The 21,013-nt window shown below is 46.0% G+C and overlaps 1 protein-coding gene across 2 annotated transcripts in view; it reads left to right on the top strand.

Moving 5' to 3' along the window:
- Positions 1-20,759, top strand: part of si:ch211-236d3.4 (protein FAM107B) — a 57,488-nt gene extending 36,729 nt beyond the window's left edge. For both annotated transcript variants that reach the window (XM_061728125.1, XM_061728127.1), the window contains 3 exons: positions 3,607-3,799; positions 11,258-11,417; positions 19,525-20,759. In XM_061728125.1, coding sequence (XP_061584109.1) covers positions 3,607-3,799; positions 11,258-11,417; positions 19,525-19,641 — 470 coding nt within the window. In that variant the 3' untranslated portion in view covers positions 19,642-20,759. The remainder of the gene's footprint in view (positions 1-3,606; positions 3,800-11,257; positions 11,418-19,524) is intronic.
- The last annotated feature ends 254 nt before the right edge of the window (positions 20,760-21,013 follow it).

A 21,013-nucleotide genomic window follows, 5' to 3' on the forward strand; every position in this document is an offset into this window, starting at 1 on the left:
TTCCCAGGTTGGGATAAATAAAGTATATCCAGTACTCGAGTTGTAAAAAGAATCATGGGGGATGGTGGATTTTATCATATGGGGACAGATAATTTGTGCTGATTACAAATAATATAATATATTACAAATAATAGCACTGACCAAAACACCTGCAGAAATACTGCAGGAATGACATAGCAGCAGTTAAATGCAGCCTTCTGTAAGCTTTAAATATCCACTGGGCTTACATCAAATACATCAAAACACAACAATAAAAAACACTTTTCTGAACTTATCAATATGACTCTGTCCTTCACAGGATAAGTAAAATGGATCACTGCAAAAGAATATTTGTCTTATTTCTAGTTAAAATGTCTAATTTTAGTAAAAAAATCTCATTACACTTAAAACAAGACTCATCACTGGAAAAAACAACAATTTTCACCTGTTTCAAGTAGATTTTCACTTGAAATAAGTAGAGAAATCTGCCAGTGGAAAAAGATGTTTTTGTTTGTAATAAGAAGATAAATCTTGTCCCACTGGCAGATTTTTCTACTTATTTCAAGTGAAAATCTACTTGAAACAGGTGAAAATGGTCAAATAAGTTATTTTTCCGGTGTTATTTTTCTGGTGATGACTCTAAATGTTGAAATAGCAGTAAAACCACATTCATTGATGAAATGACATAAGGGATGGAAAGGGGGGATGGCAGTTTTACAGGGGGGATGATTTGGACCGTTTTTTATTTCAGGAGGGGATGCCATCCCCCCTCATCCCCCCTCATCCCCCCTCATCCCCCTCATCCCCCTCATCCCCCCTCATCCCCCCTCATCCCCCCTCAACCCCAGTACTGAGTATATCTATCTATCTATGATAAGTGGACTACTCCCAAATGAGGAGACGAGCGGGGCGAGGTATGGTTGGCTACCCATTAGCTCGTGGTCCCTGGCACTAAGCATGGTCGTCAGAGAGACTGGGACTGGCCCAGACCCGAGAGTAGCCGGCCCGTTCAGGACCAAGCAACTGCAGGTCCCAGCAGAGCTCCGCTAGTCCTCGTTGCAGTAAAAGCAGCACTCATTTTGGGTGTTGTTTCAGTAGCAACATCTGCAGAGAGGATGTTTAGTAAGGTGACGTCAGTTAGCACTATAGGTTAGCATAAGCAAAGCAGCAATGCTAAAATATCTAATGGCGCTTTTCCACTAGAACCTACTCGGCTCTAATCAACTCGGCCTGGTTTCTTTTCCACTACAATTCAGCACCTGGAGCAGAAGTAGGAGGTTGGAGTGAAGCTGCTGTGACGTATTTGATTGTGTCTAAAGAAAGAAGACAACAACACTAAAGATGTAGAACATGGAGGAGATGATAGATGTGCTGCTGGATCTGTGGCTTGTGTTTGATATCAAGTTAAAAAATGAGAGTGAGAGAAACTTCAAGCAGCAACGCTTTTTAATTTTTTTTAGTCTGTCTCTGCTGCTGAAAAGTCATCTGGAGCCGTGAGCAGCTATGAAGAGACAGAGCTCCTGGTAGATCTGGTCGTTCCTTATCTCCGTCTAGATCCCTTTTAATTCTCTCCTCAGCACCAGGTTTATGAACATCTGACCCTCAGAGTTGGATCATGAAACAGACTTTTGTGCTGCCATTGATGTTGAATAAAATGAACCAGAATCCGTCAGAGTCTCTTTCTCTGATTTCCTCCTCCTGACTCAGACGTCTGACTCCAACCCCCCGACCAATCGGTGGCCTGTAGTGTGATGATGTCAGATACAGCCGACTCAGCAGCTTAGAACCTCGGCAGAATAGATACAGAAAAGTATCTACTCGGCACGTTAGACCCCTATTGGGAAAGAACCAAACCGAGGCGAGACGAGTCCGGCTGAGTAAGTACTAGTGGAAAAGTGCCATAACTTGTGGTAACTGGGCTAAGGTGGGTGCATTCAAGTCAGTTTCCAGGCCTGCTCATTGCCCATGTTTTGGATTAACCAGATCTGGGCGGTGCCAGCTCCTATGTGCAGACAAAAAAAAACTGCTTCAAAAGCACTCTTCAGAAACACATGGGTGACATCACAGAAAGTTTGGCCTTTTTTTACTACCAAAGGAAGCTGTCAAAACCTTCGGCTCCCACCTCCAACAGAACCTGGGGATATAGCGGCTGAGCGGGTCATGTTCTGTACTTCTGTAGTCAAAGCTGCCACGGGGCTGTCCGTCCCGGAGCAGAGTGCTGGACACCAAAGATGAGACCCAGCGTAGAGCTGAAGGTGAAGTCCTGTCAAGCTTGGTTAGCATGTGGGACCCTGGTATTAGCTGCCCGGTACCAGCATGGCCCCTCCTGGGAAGACTGGCAGCCATATTCGATCGATGCGTCCAAAATGCCATACTAAACAGTATATACTCAAAAAGTATACTTAAGTTCGGCACACTTTTGAGTGAATATCAGTAGTATGAATTAATTCGGACGTACTACTCAGAGCTACACGGCACTTCCTGCCGTTGGGAGGGGGAGTTGTTACCGTGGTAACAGGGAGGGGGAGTTGTTACCATGGTAACAACTCCGTCACAGCAGCAGTAGCAGCACTGCTCCGCTCTTTCCCGTTTATCCTGGCCCAAACTAGATGACATTTCTCCTTTCTCTCATTCGTAAACTTTGCAAATACATCTACCCACACAATAATGTGATAAATGATGAACTCATCTGGTTAATATCTTATGGAAACCAAAGCGAAATCACACATAATTCCTCACATTTGAATAGTAGCGTGATGGTGGTGGAGCTGCTGCTGCAGCTTTGCTTGGTACCGGTAACGTTATCCTCCATTTTTCTTGGTTGCTAAGTATCTGCGCAGCAGTTAGCAACCAAACACCGCTGCATTGCATTGTGGGAAGTTTCTGCTTAGCTAGTGTCCATCAATCCACACTAATGCATTTCTCCAGAATGAGTATGGATAGTACATACTATTGAGTACGTACTAATGTTTCGGACGCACCAAAAAATCTCACATACTGTTTTTGCTACTCATTAGGGAATTTCGGACACAGCTAATGTTTTTTTCCACTGTAGAACAATAACCCTTTCAAAGCTTTCCTCTGTGAACAATTGGTATCTTTCTTCTCACAATTGTGTTCCAGACCAGTAATTGCTTTTATAGAGTCCTGCTCACCTGCTGATGATCATCAAAGGTTGACCGTAAAAACACAACCTACCTTTCTTAAACCCTCCTGAAGAGGGTACTTAGCATTACCCAAATATACGTACGACTAAAAGAGGCCAGTTCTAACTTTTGCAGATGTCTGTACTCTGGGTCTGTACTGTCAAATCTTGCATGCAAACATGATATTTCTTAGATATGAAGCGGCATGCTTGCTGGTCTCTGGTTTCACCACTGAGAAAGGGTCATTGTGTGTAGAGACTTGAGGATATCTGATCTGTGTTTCCCAGAATATCTGAGGACAAGGATCAGGTGCACAATCATTTGAAAAGAACACAAAGACAGAAGACACAGCTTTATGACCGCTGTTGTCCTGCTGGCGGGCCCCTTACAGGCTGCTGTCCCCCAGAGGACACGCTCGGAGAAGTCGGGTCTCAGATTTGTCTTCATGGTTCTGTCTGTCTTTGTGTCCTCCTGTCTTCAGCCTCAGCCTACGCAGACCTGCAACGGTCCCAGGGTGCCCACCAGAGGCCATCCCCGGTGTCCACTTATGTCCCCCCACCTGATTATCTGGAAGAGGACGAGGACCTGATCAAACCCAAGAAACTGGTGAATCCTGTCAAATCTTCCAGAAGTCACCAGGAGCTTCACCGGGAGCTGCTGAGCAGCTACAAACGGTAACCCTTCCTCACACCGAGGGACTCGTGCTTGGCCATGACGCTAACCCACACAAGTCAATATTCACTCAGATCAAGTCCATCCATTGATGCGTCCATTTTTGATCTGAATAAATGTAAAGAAAAGTTAGTAAACATCATAAACTAGCACGAGTAAAGCTAAGCTACCATGGGCTGATTTCATCCCCTTCAGAACCTTCCAAGCATTTCCGGCAGCTAACAACGCAACAAGACAGTTTATCTTTAAAATCAGAACAATAGAGGGAATGCATTGACGTCACTTCCCCACTGGACCAGCCCCCTTACTCTCACTGAGTGGTAAAAACAGCTGCAACTAGTGGAGAAGCCGGGATAACAGCCGATTATGGGCTTAAATTAAAGTCAGTTTGACTTGACAGTGACCCGTACAGTTACCCCAAGAACCAGTGGTCCATGGACATTAATATTTGGTACAGTTACCCCAAGAACCAGTGGTCCATGGACATTAATATTTGGTACAGTTACCAAGAACCAGTGGTCCATGGACATTAATATTTGGTACAGTTACCAAGAACCAGTGGTCCATGGACATTAATATTTGGTACAGTTACCAAGAACCAGTGGTCCATGGACATTAATATTTGGTACAGTTACCAAGAACCAGTGGTCCATGGACATTAATATTTGGTACAGTTACCCCAAGAACCAGTGCTCCATGGACATTAATATTTGGTACAGTTACCAAGAACCAGTGGTCCATGGACATTAATATTTGGTACAGTTACCAAGAACCAGTGGTCCATGGACATTAATATTTGTCCACGAATCCAGTTTCCTTATATTTGTATGTACTTAATTTCTACACCGGGGAAATACACGAAGCAAAGCTTGAAGGCTTACAAAAGTCTTGACGCTCGGTCTGACTTCAAGGCAGGATTTGTTGTAGAAATTAAAGTGATGAGGACACCGAACTTTATGATTTGACCGTTTAACATTAGCTACCCAAAAATCCAACATTACCTGATACAAAATGGGAACCACAAATCCACGTTTCGATGTCTGAAATCCAGTTGTTTCTGTGAATTGCAGCGATCCATTTGTCTCTCTTAAGCTTATTTTTCAGCATTCTGTAAAACGATAACTCCGATTTCTTGCTAAATCTATGAGTACAGTCGATCGCACAACAGCTCTTTCCCATTTTAGATGTTTTCCAGTTGCTCAAACTGAAAGTTTACGCTGCCACTCAGTCTTTCTGCCACTCAGTCTTTCCGTCACTCAGTCTTTCTGCCACTCAGTGGGCGAAACCTGCTCTGAAGTTGCATATGTGACGTCATGTACATTCCCTTTATTATGCTCTTTTTACGTCTGTACACAGCTGAGAAACTCTACATACATTTGAACTTCACATTCAAAATGTAGCCTGTGTTCTACGTAAAGTGCAACATCCTAAAGGGTTTGAACTAAGAGGAGAGTTTAACTAAAACGCACACTTTCAGACAGTCATGCCCAGGGCCACCAACAGTCCAGGAACAGCCCTGACCGTGACGATATACTATAAATGCAGCATTTTTTTTCCAGGTTTTGTTGGTCCAGAACATTCACGGTTGGTGACAATACATCTGGACTCACACATTTGCCGATTGGTTATTTGCTCTGATCAATCACAGAGCAGCACCAGCGGCATGAAGTGAGTCAGTATTTCACCCTGCGTCACCATCAGGTTCCGGCTGTTTGTGAGACGTCCAGGCGTCGCTAAGCAACCCCCTCTCACCTCGAGGAGGCTGGGAAAGTTTTCATCTCCCCAGAATCGCTTATTCACACAGCTGAACAAAGCCGAGTCCACTCATCTTCGCAGTTTCATTCAGGAGCGAATGGAGGCGTGAAACACTCCGAACAATCACTCAGTCAGGCCAAAACAACAACCTCCACAACTCAGTTCCAGAAAACACTTCTGTAAATACCCCCCCTGTCAGCCAAAGGTCCTCAGACCTCCACAAGACCTCTGTGAGTAGATGGATTGCAGATGCAACCTCAAATGAATAAAAACATATATATTTCTTTCACGTATCATTATTCATATCACAAAAATCAAGCCAAAAGTGAAAAGACGTGGAAAACCTTAGGTATCCCCATGGTTTAAAGGCCTCTAGATCCATGTTTAGATCCACAATAATTTCAAGTAGATGTTTCTTGCATTTCAGGATAAAAAACAAAATAGCGAAGTGATATCTTAAAGGCTCTCTGTATAGGTTGATCTATCACACCTGAATGCTACCAGCTGCTACAGCCTTTTACGCACAATCTTATGGCGCTTTTCCACTAGTACTTACTCAGCCCGACTCGGCTCGTCACGCCTCTACCCGTTTTGTCCCCGTTTGTTTTTCCACAGCCAGGGGAGAAGTGTGCAGGTTGGGGTGAAGCTGCTGTGACGTACTCAATTGCGCAACCGCTTTGTTCGTGTCGGCGCTGATGAGAAATCAGCTGGAGCCGCGAGCGGCTGAGAGTAAAACAGCCCGTCTACATCCCTTTTTTAATTCTCTCCTCAGCCACCAGGTTTATGAACATCTGCACCTCAGAGTTGGATCACCAAACAGACGTTTTGCGCTTTATAATAAAATCGCCGCGAGCCGCAGGTCGCTCTCGCGCTGACTCCCGCTTCCTGATTCAAACGTCTGACGGCCTCGCCCCCCGACCAATCAGTGGCACGGAGGGTGGTGACGGCCCCGCCCCCCGACCAATCAGTGGCACGGAGGGTGATGACGGCCCCGCCCCCGACCAATCAGTGGCACGGAGGGTGGTGACGTCAGAAATAGTCCCGGCTCAGCCCGGATAGAACCTCGCCAGAATGGTTACAGAAAAAGTATCGGCTTGGAGCGGCTCTACCCGTCTCAGCCCTACTGCAAAAGCGCAAGACGGGGCCGTGGCGGGTAGAACCGAGGAGAAGCGGGACTAGTGCAAAAGGGCCATTAATGTCCCATCATTTCACCGTGTTGAAGTCCAAAGTTAATATAATGTTAACATTAGTAATGTTAATAATGAAACATGGAGAAGCAGCATTTTACTTTTATGCTCCACATAATGAACTTTAAAGTTCTGATGCTGGTCTATAAAGCTCTGAATGGTTTAGATCCAAAATGCATCAGTGACTGCTGTTTTCTGTTGTCTGCGGCCAGCCGAGGAACTGCAACCAATCTTAGTTCCACATGAGCCTCAATCCAGATGTTAAATAGTTGGCACTTGGTTCTCCATCCAGTTGTCTGTTGTTTACCAACTAGCCAGTACTGCAATGCCATCATGACATCGGGCATTAGGCAAGGCAAGTTTATCTGTATGGCACAATTCACACAAGGTAATTCAAAGTGCTTTACATCAACATTAAAAGCAGCAAGATACAATTAAACAGTAAATAACAAATAAAATGATAAGAAAAGATTTAAGAGTATGCTTCAGTAAACAGTAATGTTTTTTTTTTTTAAAGGTTTTTTTTTGGGCTCTAGTGGCCCTTTATTGAGATGCAGACTGGAAAGGGGTAGAGAGAGAGAATGGGGAAGACACGCAGCAAAGGTGCGCGGGCTGGATTCGAACCCGCGACCGCTGCAGGAGGAGGACTGTAGCCCCAGTATATGGCCCGCTGCTTAACCCACTGCGCCACCGAGCGGCCAACAGTAATGTTTTTATCCTGATTTAAAGGATCTACAGTTGGAGCAGACCTCAGGTCTACAGGAAGTTTGTTCCACCGGTGAGGAGCAGAATAACTGAACGCTGCTGAACCTTGCTTGGTTCTGGTTCTGGAACCACAACAAACCAGATCCAGATGAAGCTCAGCGGTCTGGGAGCTTCATAGGAACTAACAGATCCAGATGAACCTCAGGGGTCTGGGAGCTTCATAAGGAAATAGGTATTTTGGTCCAAAACCATTCAGGTCTTTGTAGACCAGCAGTAAGATTTTAAACTCTATCCTTTGACTCACTGGAAGCCAGTGTAGTGATTTCATGTGTAATATGGTCCAGTTTCCTGGTGTTTGTAAGGACTCTGGATCAGCGTTCTGGATCAGCTGCAGCTGCCTGATAGATTTCTTGTTAAGGCCTGCAAACGTTTTTCCATGTCTTGGTTAGACAGAATCCCCTTAATTCTAGCAATGTTTTTCAGGTGGTAATAGGCAGATTTAAGGTGCGGGTATGGTTCTGCGTCACACACACGCAGAGCACACGGCGCACCCGTGACGCCGTCACAAATCGTTCAGAGTTCTCCGTCTCTCCATTTGGTCGCGGTGCAGTACCCCCCGCGGCCACTAGTTAGCGATCTTTTTCTGAATGGTTTATCCGACTTTTTCCGGTCACAGTAAATCAAAGAAATAAGGACAACTATTGTGCAAAAAACAAAAACAAAAAAAATCACATATAAACGAAGAAAAAAGCCCTGGAAGTTCACTACTGATTCAAACCGGAAACCGGAAATGCTTCGCTTTCAAACGAACCAATCACAGCCCTCTCGGTCTGCGTGTGGTCGGCGTCTCCTCGACGCGTAGTTACAATTTTCGGGAGGTGCACGTCAGTGACGGCGCATGTGACGGCGTGTCCTCTGCGTGTACAAAAACCACACGCCGTAGGCACGGCGTCGTTTTGACGCAGAACCATAATTCAGCCTTTAGTGATAAACTTTAGATGGCTGTTGAAGTTCAGGTCTGAGTCAATAATTACACCAAGATTTCTGGCTTGATTTGTAGCTGTCAATGACATGGAGCCAATAGGAGAGAAGGGGGCGGAGCCTCTGCGCAGACTCTTCTCCTGGCGCCGCGGTTAAACATGAATGGATCTGTGTCGGTTGCTGTGTGGATTGTTCTCACTCCAAATAAAAAAACGGGCTGAAGCCCCCCCAAATTTGATATCAGCCCCCTCAAAATTAAGAGGACATTTTTCCCTTTCCAACGATACCAATATTGTGTTTGTACAATTTAAAACTGCGTTATTTTGGGGCTGATGCCGCCGCGCTTCTCTGCCTGCACTCACTGCACTGTGCAGCAATGTTCCGCCCACAGCTCCGTCTGAGAGCCACAGCAGGGAAACAGCATGCTCTGTGCTCACACAGAGGAGCGGAGAATATGTTTTGCCGGGTAGAGAAGCTCCGGAGAGCAGATATGTTTCCAATTGTAATAAACAACCCAGTCCTCTACAACTCACAACTACTAGTAACGTTACTGTGAGCCCAATAACGTTATTTAACTTCACTCATCCCAGTGATCAGCCCCAAAATATTCTGATCAGATTACCCCTACTAAATTGTTATGCTAGCTTTTCAAAGTGCACCAGATTGATGCATTTAAATGCATTATGCTCAAAAAATATCCCGGGGGGGAACGCCCCCACCGAACCAACCCCCCCCCCGACCTGCCGGAACAGTACCCTCCCGATGTTCCGGGACCTCTTCATGGACAAATTAAGCACTGTGTGTAATATTTTGTTTGTGAAAAAGTCAGCAAAGTCGTTACAGGCCTTTTTTGACATCAAACATTGAGGCTGTGGGGTTTGTCAGTCTTTCTACCACAGAAAACAGTGTGCGAGCATTATTACTGTTTCTATTGATAATCTCTGAAAAATATGATCGCCTTGCATTCTTCAGTTTCTGGTTATAGTTGCGAAGACTCTCTTTATAAATGTTGTAATATACCTGAAGTTTGTTTTTGTTTTTGCTTGTCTACATATCCTTCTCTGTGCTTTAACCAGTGTGGCGTTTCTCCAGGGTGACTTTTTCCTCCCGGACAGAACTTTGGTCTTAATTGGGGCGATAGAATCAATAACAGTCATAACATTGGAACTGAAACTGTTAACGAGGTCATAAACTAGAACTGAGGACAGGGTTGGTGATGGTATAAAACCCTGGGTGAATATTGCACAGGTGTTATCATTTATATAAAGCTTTCTGATTACCTCTGCTTTAGCTTTCATAGGATTGGCAACGGTGGTCATTTTAAATAATACACAGTAGTGATCAGACAGAGCAACATCGTTCACCACAACCTCTGAGATCTAATACCTGTCCTCTGTTATGCGTTGGATCTGTGACATACTGGGAAAGTGCAAAATTATCCAAAATATTTAAAAGTTCCTTAGCACATCCATCTTTAGGATTATCAACATGAATGTTAAAATCACCCACTAAAACAACACAATCAAAATCCATGCATATAATTGACAGTAGTTTGGCAAACTCATCAAAAAACCTTGCATCATTATGGGGGGTTTGTTGATGGTCACTAAAATTGCTCAACAGGGGGATTTTAACTGAATGACAACATATTTATTTTCTTGCATTGTCCTTGAACAGAGTGGCCCGTGCTTGCGTGGGTTCCCTCCGGTTACTCCGGCTTCCTCCCACAGTCCAAAAACATGCATATTAGATTAATTGGTGATTCTAAATTTCCCGTAGGTGTGAATGTGACTGGTTGTTTGTATCTATGTGGCCCTGCGATGGACTGGCGACCTGTCCAGGGTGTAACCCCTGCCTCTCACCTGTAATTAGCTGGGATAGGCTCCAGCAGACCAAAGGATAAAGTGGGTATAGAAAATGGATGGATGGATGGATGACTGATAAGAACTGCTGTACTATTATCCTGACTTAATCAAGTTTCAGTTAAAAACATAAAATCAAGGTTGTGCTTGTTAATAAAATCATTGATTAAGAAAGATTTGCCAACCAGAGACCTGATATTTAAAAGAGCTTAATGTAAATCCTTAACAGGAGACACTGGTGAGTTTCGAGGATGACAGGCTACACTCTTGGCAGATTGGCAGATTTAAAGTTACATTGTGCTGCTTTAATTGAACTCTTTTTGTTTCTCACCAGTTTGATACCTTTTCTGTTACCTATTATCACAGGGATAGAGAAAGCTGATTGAACTCCATGGGGCCCAGACTTTTCCTGGGACAGAACAATGTTAATATTGACAACACAGCCTGGACCCGGCCCATATCAGACATCACTGATACGATAGTTCAGAGGAGGTGAGGGGGGCGGTGACTTTTGGTTGACCGCTGTTTCCGAGGTGGTGGTTTGGGAGGGGTTGGGTGATGTGGGGGGTTGAATAAAGGATTTTGGCATGGTGTTAGCTGGATTCCAATATTTACGAGGCTCTTTATCCTGTCAGTGAATTCCAGAAGTGGGGAGTCCTGACTGCCTGGAGAGAGAAAGCTGGGTGGGCTCTGGGGGGGTGAGGGTTGGGTGTCTCCTGTTGGGGCTTGGTGAGACTCCCCTTTTGGGCTATTGGGGCTGGTGGAGACTCCACCTGTTGGGGTGAGGATGAGGACCCTGAAAAAAAACACATTTTATGTGAGTTTAAGGTGTTTTTGTCTCTACTGGGTGAAACTGCCCCCTGGTGGACAAAATAACAACACGTTGATGAAGTTGGGAACAAGAACTCATAGAAAGAACAAAATAAATGCTATGTAATTCACTTGTGTGTGTGTGGGTGTGTTTGTCCAGAGGGGGTGTCAGTGTGGAGATGAAGCCGGAGCTGCAGAGAGTCCTGGAGTCCAGGAAGAGAGATCAGCTGATCCGACAGAGGAAACAGGAAGAAGAGGCTCGCAAGAAGATTTCTCCTCTGGAGGCTGAGCTGCTGAAGAGGCACAAGAAGCTGGAAGAGGTACACACGTCTCAAAACGTATAAAAAATTAAGCCTCAAAGAAGACAATAATAATAATTTGCCTAATCCTATGTGCCCACATAATTCAACACTTTACAACATGAAGTAGTGGTTTCTTTATTGGTGACTGTCACCAGGGGCTGTGTCCATCTCACTAATCAGGCTGAATCCAGGTTTCAAAGAAAATGGCACTTCCTTTAATGACCACTAGGGGTGACTACTGTAATGGTGAGTCAATCACTAATAGGACTTTACGAACAAAGCAGTGCTAGTTTGGTGCTAGTGCCAGACTTAGCATGATGTTTTTGCATTTTGACCACCAGTTGTGAGCCATTAGTTAACAAGAACAGAAGTCACAGCGGGGACCGTGATTATTGTCACCAACCAAAACAATGGAACCTCCATATTTAAACCACCTAGGTGAATTTAAAACATATGTCTTCTGAAAGCATACCTTACTGATTTAACCACGCAATCAGAAATATGTGTCCTGGCTATCCAGTGCTCTCTGGCTATTGGAAAAGCAAGTCAGTTCTTTGTAGAACCTGTGTGGTTCCAGCACCTGCCTAGCACCAGCACTTGCACTAGCACCAATTTTGAGTTGGTCGAAAAGGCCTATAAGAGACTATCCAGTTCTGGGTTGGCCTGGAGAGTGCAGGAGTGAAACAAGTAGCCATCTTCGCCCTGGGTTGAGGGCTGCTAGCCAGAGCTAACTAGACACCAGCTAGACTGCCTCTGACCAATCAGCTTTAATCTCTTTGAACAGCTGGGTCCTCTGTTCTAAAGACCTATGCCTAGGATCATTTCATGAACCCTCCAATTGCGATATTTTAAATCGTTTGATTCAGCCCCATCTCACACTGCACGACTAGATCGCTGAGTTCAAAAGTTTGCAGCCCACAATTTATGGTTTCACACTGTACGACCTGATGCTCTGATGCGACCCGTCTGCTCACACTATACGTTCATAATCCTCACGTCGGACTTCTGTTACTGGAACTGCAACGTCAAAAAGAAGTGGAAGAGGAGGAACCCCGAAATGGGAGACACCAAAGATGCTCAGCAAAAACAAACGCGCCTGAATTATTATTTTTGCCTGAATTATGGTTGCGCGTTAAATCAACGCCGTACCCTATGCCGTAGGCTCTGCGTTGGTGTAACGCGGAACCATAAATCAGCCTTTAGCAATTTGTGCCATTCTGTGTGGCGATAAATGAAAAAAGATTAGAGAACGTCGTGATTGGACAAGGAATTGGCTGGGCAGACGTGGGAATGAGGTCTTTTTTTTCTGCTATTAAAACATGATTTGTAATGTGAATTTGCAACACTTTAAACTACAAATAATAGTTTTTGACGTGACATCAGAGATTGCGCATGCTAATCGGGTCGTAGCTGCTTCAACTGTGCGATACCTTCACGAGGAGTGACCAGGATTTCAAACACGTTTATTGCGAGCACACGATTCGTGATCGGGAGCTCGTCGTGAGGTGTTAATCTCTCGTCGTGAGGTGTTAATCTCTCGTCGTGAGGTGTTAATCTCTCGTCGTTACCCCGACGAGGCACGACCAACGATTGGGTCGAAATATGGTCCGATCAAAAAAATAGTCGCACGACTGGAAAATCGGTTCAAAACGAGCCAACAATCGCGCAGTGTCTGCCCGGCTTAACAGCACCGCTAATTCACGGTTAGCTGAGTGCAACAATGTGCAATTGACTCCTGTGGGCCAGTTGTCCATAAATCCAGCCCTCTAGGTTGTTTAGCCCAGTTGGGCAACCTCAAGCAGCCATGGGCTGAGCCTAATATGCGCCTCAAACGATGGCGGTCCCAGCGGTGCTCCGCTAGTCCTGGCTCCAACTCTGGCGCTTGTTTCAGATGTGACAATAAAAATAACCTTGCAGAGAGACAAACAAGACACTTCAAAAAATACTTTTCAGAAAACCGACAGGTATTGTAGTATTGCTTTTCTAAGACTGCTGTTGATGTCTTTCCCTATTAGCAGCAAACTCTCAAAACATCTGCTTTCATATACCGTTTTCCTGTGAGTAAACAGTATGACGTACTTTGGTAGCCCGTCAGGCTGAGACTGAATGCAGGACTCAGATGCAGAGATATTAGATAACAGGCTTTTATTAAATTCCCCGGAGACCTCGGACCGAGTGACAACCAAATGGCTATAAACAAAACTAGACACTATACTCTGACTATAGAGAGAACAATAAACACTCCAAGAGGAGGGAAAAATAACTCTAATAAAAAAGAAACAAACACAAAACCCTCCATATGGAGGAAAAACCTGCCTATATAAAATAATTTGGCTACAAACACAAATCACTCTTAAAGAGGAAAAAAACAAAACTATGAATTTAAGCTAGAATATAAGTTAATAAACCAAAGGTTTGAAAAAACAAAGGGCTATGAATCTAAGCTATGGTAGAGAATTTACAAAAAAAAAAAAAAAAATCACTCTTGAACGAGGAACCAACGGGTTACTATTATTCTAGCGATTACTATGGCTGTGGACATGGATCAAGGCTCGGGTGTAGGACAAGGACGAAGACACTCTGGCACAAGACAAGGGGGACAGACTATTTAAACACTTAGGGCAATCAGACTGAGATACATGAGGAAGGGCAAGGGACCTGAAACCAGAGGAGAATTAATTAATCAAAATAAAACAGGAAATGACAGGACAAAACAAACCCAAGACAAGACAACCTCACCACTCCTCATCCTATCTCTAAGGGAGCGTCCAGCCAACCTGCGGAGGAAACTCATCTTGGCCGCTTGTATCCGCGATCTTGTCCTTTCGGTCACTACCCAAAGTTCATGACCATAGGTGAGGGTAGATACGTAGATTTACCGGTAAATCGAGAGCTTCGCCTTTCGACTCAGCTCCTTCTTCACCACGACGGTCCAGTACATCGACCGCATAACTGCGGACGCTGCACCGATCCGTCTGTCAATCTCACGCTCCATCGTTCCCTCACTCGTGAACAAGACCCCGAGATACTTGAACTCCTCCACCTGAGGCAGGACTTCTCCACCCACCCGGAGAAGGCACGCCACCCTTTCCCGGTGTAGAACCATGGCCTCGGTTTTGGAGGTTCTGATTCTCATCCCTGCCGCGTCGCACTCGGCCGCAAACCGCCACAGCACATGCTGAAGGTCCCGGTCCGATGAAGCCAACAGGACAACGTCATCCGCAAAAAGCAGAGACGAAATCCTGTGGATCCCCTCCGGCCCCTGGCTGCGCCTAGAAATCCTGTCCATAAAAATTATGAACAGGACCGGTGACAAAGGGCAGCCCTGCCGGAGTCCAACATGCACCGGGAACAAGTCTGACTTACTGCCGGCAATGCGAACCAAGCTCCTGCTCTGATCATACAGAGACCGGACAGCCCTTAATAGAGGGCCCCGGACTCCATACTCACCGAGCACCCCCCACAGAATGGCACAGAGGGAGGGACACGGTCAAATGCCTTCTCCAGATCCACAAAACACATGTAGACTGGTTGGGCAAATTCCCATGAACCCTCGAGCACCCTGCGGAGGGTATAGAGCTGGTCCAGTGTTCCACGACCGGGGCGAAAACCGCATTGTTCCTCCTGAATCCGAGGTTCAGCTATCGGCCGTATTCTCCTCTCCAGTACCCTGGCGTAGACTTTCCCGGGGAGGCTGAGAAGTGTGATCCCTCTATAGTTGGAACACACTCTCCGGTCCCCCTTTTTAAACAGAGGGACCACCACCCCGGTTTGCCACTCCAACGGTACTGTCCCCTTCCTCCATGCAATGTCGCAGAGGCGTGTCAACCAAGACAGCCCTACGACATCCAGAGACTTGAGGTACTCAGGGTGAATCTCATCCACCCCCGGTGCCCTGCCACTGAGGAGCTTACGAACCACCTCAGTGACCTCGGCTTGGGTGATGGATGAGCACGTCCCCGAGTCCTCACTCTCTGCTTCCTCAGTGGAAGGCATGTCAGTCGGGTTGAGGAGATCCTCGAAGTATTCCTTCCACCGTCCGACGATGTCCCCAGTCGAGGTCAACAGCTCTCCACCCACACCATAAACGGTACTGCTTCCCCCTTCTGAGGCGCCGAACAGTCCTCCAGAATTTCCTCGAGGCCGACCGAAAGTCTTCCTCCATGGCCTCACCGAACTCCTCCCAGACCCGAGTTTTTGCCTCCAGGACCGCCCGAGCTGCGGCTCGCTTGGCCTGCCGGTACCTATCTACTGCGTCAGGAGTCCCACAGGCTAACATAGCCCGGTAGGACTCCTTCTTCAGTCTGACGGTATCCTGTACTTCCGGTGTCAACCACCGGGTTCTAGGATTGCCGCCACGACAGGCACCGGAGACCTTGCGACCACAACTCCGAGCCGCCGCGCCGACAATGGAGGCAGAGAACATGGTCCACTCGGACTCAATGTCCCCCGCCTCCCCTGGGATCTGAGAGAAGCTCTCCCGGAGGTGGGAGTTGAAGATGTCCCTGACAGAGGGCTCGACCAGATGTTCCCAACAGACCCTCACAATCCGTTTGGGTCTGCCCGGTCTGTCCAACCTCCTCCTCCGCCAGCGCATCCAACTCACTACCAGGTGGTGATCAGTTGACAGGTCAGCCCCTCTCTTCCATAGACGGATTACCGCATGGGCAAAGTGGGCATGTGCCCAGGGCCCTGGAGCCAATGGGGGCCCTCGGCTTTCAAACATTTTTTTTTTTTTTATGTGTAAATTAATAATAAAAATAAATAATAAATACATTTACAAGCTCATAGGGCCCCGTTTTTTGTGATACGTTCATATATAATCGTAAATTGTAGGCTATAATTACGATAAAATGTGCATTGTGCGGTCAGTGTAGACTAATTCTTACTTTACAACTGTCCTGAACGCATCAGGGCTGTGAGCCGTTAAATCGACGCAGAGCCTCCGCCGTAGGGTACGGCGAGCCTACGGCGTAGGGTACGCGGCGATGCGCACCGTACGTGCGCATCCCCGCGTATCCTACGCCGAAGGCGCCGCGTTGGTGAAACGCGGAACCATAAATCAGCCTTAAACAGTTAGCCAACTTGCCGACTCGGCAAATTTGCGGCCATTTAGGAGATGAGCGCTAAACTTTAAAAGAGGATTAAGCATGTACAAAGTTTTATGGAAGTGTCAACTACCATTGGTGAGTCAGTGTAACCTTCATAAATAATTTATTTATCAGAATGTTGTGGTATTCTTGATCACCTGCCTATTTGAATGAGCTTTGTGATGTTGTCAACGAGACCGCCGAGTCTATTCTCTGTTCTAGAGCTCAGAAATGATGTTATAGACCGCTGTGTCTATATCTATCTAAATAGATTGTGTAATGTTTTTTTTTTGTATTTAAGCTGTATCAAAGATGGAACTGAGTCAGTCCGTGACTATCTGAGTATTCAGCTCCATGTGATTGACAGCTGTCAGGCCTGTGCGTGTGTGTGTGTGTGTGTGTGTGTGTGTGTGTGTGTGTGTGTGTGTGTGTGTGTGTGTGTGTGTGTGTGTGTGTGTGTGTGTGTGTGTGTGTTTCTGAACAAGTTTGTGACTTTACTCTGCTTTCTGCAGCATAGGCCTATAGGCTTGGCTCCATAAAAGTGAGAATAAATGTAGTTTGATGGGTAGGATGAGGTGTTGTTGAACGTTAAAATGACTATCATAAGGGCCCATGGAGAATGCTCCGCCCCCTCTGTACTGAAACCCGCGCTCCGCCACTCCGCCATCCACAATCACACGGGGTGATTGTGGATTCTCTGCGCCATTGTGTGACCAAACTGAGTGATTGGGGAGGGCATGCACCGTGCACGTAGGATATTATTGTAGGTAGGGGCCCATAGCGAGTTTGTGTCCAGGGCCCGTGGTCATGATAATCCGTCCTTGCTCTCTTCACCCGAGTGTCCAAGACATACGGCCGAAGGCCAGATGAAACGACAAAGTCGATCATTGACCTCCGGCCTAGGGTGTCCTGGTGCCACGTGCACTGATGGACACCCTTATGCTTGAACATGGTGTTCGTTATGATCAAACTGTGACTAGCACAGAAGTCCAACAACAAAACACCGCTCGGTTTCAGATCGGGGAGGCCGTTCCTCCCAATCACGCCTCTCCAGGTATCACTGTCATTGCCCAAGTGAGCGCTGAAGTCCCCCAGTACAACAGTGAGAGACCTTTCCCCGACCCGAAGGCGCAGGGAAGCGACCCTCTCGTTCACCGGGGTGAACTCCAACACATGGCGACTGAGCTGAGGGGCTATAACCAAGCCCACACCAGCCCGCCGCCTCTCACCCTGGGCAACTCCAGAGTAGTGGAGGGTCCAGGGTTCAAGGAGCTGGTTCCAGAGCCCAAGCTATGTGTGGAGGTGAGCCCAACTATCTCTAGCCGGTATCTCTCAACCTCACGCACAATCTCCGGCTCCTTCCCCCCCAGCGAGGTGACATTCCATGTACCCACTGTGAGGGTTTTAGTCCAGGGATTGGGTCGTCGAGGCACCCCGCCACGACTGCTACCCAGATCACATGGCACCAGCTTGTCATGGACCTTCCTGCGGGTGGTGGGCCTACGGGAAGGCGGGCCCACGTCGCCGTTTCGGGCTGAGCCCGGCCGGGTCCCACGGGTAAAAACCCGGCCACTAGGCGCTCGCCTACGAGCCCCAACCCCAGGCCTGGCTCCAGGGAGGGGCCCCTGTGACGCCGATACGGGCGACGTAGCAGTCCTTGGTCTTTTCTTCTTCATGACGAGCTTGTGAACCGCTCTTAGTCTGGCCCGTCACCTGGGACCTGTTTGCCATGGGAGACCCTACCAGGGGCGTAATGCCCCCGACAACATAGCTCCTAGGATCACTCGGGCACACAAACCCCTCCACCACAGTAAGGTGGCGGTTCAAGGAGGGGAGCATATCTACCACGAAGCTATATTATACTATACATATATATATTATGTAAACTCTAGTGTGTTAGAGTCAGTAGTCATAGTTGCAGCTATAGAACAAGACTATAATAGTTAGTCTCAAATATAGCTTCGTAGCATATCTACCACGAAGCTATATTTGAGACTAACTATTATAGTTGTGTTCTATAGCTGCAACTATGACTACTGACTCTAACACACTAGAGTTTACACTAACTAAAGATTTACTAACACCAGCTAGAGGTTTACTAAACACTAACTACTAACTATAGGCTTTACTAAACAGAAAGGTTTTAAGTTTAGTTTTAAAGGTGGAGGTGGTGTCAGCCTCCTTAACCCAGATTGGAAGTTGGTTCCAAAGTAATGGTGCCTGATAGCAGAACGCCCGCCCTCCAAATCTACATTTGCATACTTTAGGAACTACGAGTAAACCTGCACTCCGAGAACGGAGAGCTCTGCCAGGAACATAAGGCACTATCAGGTCTTGCAAATAATGCGGAGCTAAGCCGTTTTGGACTTTATACGCAAGTAATAAAATTTTAAATTGGATTCTGAATTTTATGGGTAGCCAATGGAGCGACGCTAACACTGGAGAGACGTGGTCTCTCCTGCTGATTCCTGTCAGCACTCGTGCTGCTGCATTTTGGATCAGCTGGAGCCTATTCAGCAAATTACTTGGACATCCTGCTAATAACACATTACAGTAATCCAGTCTAGAAGATACAAACGCATGAACTAGTCTTTCTGCATCACTCTGCGAGAGGATTTTCCTAATCTTTGCAATATTACGGAGATGGAAAAACGCTATTTTACAAACCTGATTAACATATGGTTTAAACGACAAATCCTGATCGAAAACAACACCAAGGTTTCTCACAGTTGCACAGTTCTATTTTGCTAGGCACCTGGTTAGAGTCGCCAATTATAGTATAGTTAGTTATTATAAATACTTGTTAATAAATGATTAGTGAATGGGGGTAGGATTAAATAAGTTTACACTTCTTCCTACTCCTTTTTGCACGTGTAAATTAAGATATTAAGTGTTAAAGGATGACATTCTCTGTTTTGTTTTGTTTTTTGTTTTGTTTTGTTTTGTTTTCTTATCTTCTCTTTTAACTGTTGTCTTTTACATGTACAAAATAAAATGAAATAAAATCAAATGTCTTTGTACCTTGCTCTTCATAGCTGGAAAGACAACAGGAGCAGCAAGAAGAAGAGGACCTGAAGGCCCCGGAGTTCGTTAAAGTCAGGGAGAAGCTGAGACGGACGTCCCTTCACCAACAGGAGGAGAAGGAGGTGTAGGACTCGGGACAGTGCCTAACGGAGGACAGAGACTCAGATGGTTCACATCTGGACAAGATTCCAGACCACTAGCACACCGAGAGGGAGGAGGGGTGGGACGAAGACGAGGTCCAGCGAGAGGGAGGAGGGGTGGGACGAAGACGAGGTCCAGCGAGAGGCGGAGGTGGTCCCAGGTCTGCAAGACCGTTTGAGGACAGGTGGCGGACGTGGAGATGGAGACGCAAACGGTCAACACAAAGATTATCTCAGCACTTGGACATGAAACCCTCAGTGACTGTAGAGTGTGATCGATTAAGAGCGGATCAGTGATTGATCAGCTCTGACAACATGTGTAAAGTAAACAGGGGGTTTACAGAAACAGATTTTATTTGCTAAAAATGTCACTAAATGTATTAATTCCTTTCAGATAGAACTGTTTTGGGTTTGTTTGTACCAGCTGACCTCTTGGCTCGAGGAGCAGCTCCTTAGCTGTGGGTGTTTGTGGAAGGTCTATCTCAGGAATGGCTCTATGAATTTGGATGATCGATGCCTTCGTTGAATCTTCACAACCAATAGAATCGAGGGACAGTCCACAAATCCAAATCGCTTCAGGCGTCATCCAATCAGAATGAAGAAAGGATTTCATGCTTCACAAGATGGATGCTTAACCTTCTAGTGTTAACGGAAATGGTCCAAGAAATCAAAAATGATTTAGATTTGTCCCAGAGACTTGGGATTACGTGAAACTATGATGGGGAAACATTAAAGGTCAGAAGGAGTTGGCTGCAGAAAGTGACGTCTTTATTCGTTGTTCTCTGACTGCATGCCCAGTGATTCTTTACTGTTGTACCACCACAATCCACAGAGTCTCAACTTTAGCTTTATACTTAGCACCTAGATCCGTTTTGCTAGTGGGACTTAATACAAGAAGTGAAGAAAGTTGCTGCATCTCTAATGACCACTAGGGGCTGGCTCCAAAAGTGAGTCAATCTCCACTATAATAAACATATTTACAGCCTGATAAGAAAAACTGATTTGGTTTTAATAGATATATTTCACATCCATGACAGCTGTAGAGAGGTGATTTTTTTTTTTACCTCATCAGGAAAGTTAATATTAAACCACAAATGTATGCATAATCAAGGGGTGTTCTTTTGATTGACAGCTGGCTGTGTTTATGGCTGGCTGTCGTAAATTAAGCTGGTTAACATAGTCTTGATTTCTGAGCTGTGATAATGATCTAACAGACTATAATCATTCTTAATATACACCTACCGGCCACTTTATCAGATACACCTTGCTGGTACCGGGTTGGACCCCCTTTTGTCTTCAGAACTACTTTAATCCTTGGTGGCAGAGATTCAACAAGGTTCTGGAAACATTCCTCAGAGTC

Source organism: Cololabis saira, chromosome 8 (genome assembly GCF_033807715.1).
Source record: "Cololabis saira isolate AMF1-May2022 chromosome 8, fColSai1.1, whole genome shotgun sequence".
NCBI classification, from domain to species: Eukaryota; Metazoa; Chordata; class Actinopteri; order Beloniformes; family Belonidae; genus Cololabis; species Cololabis saira.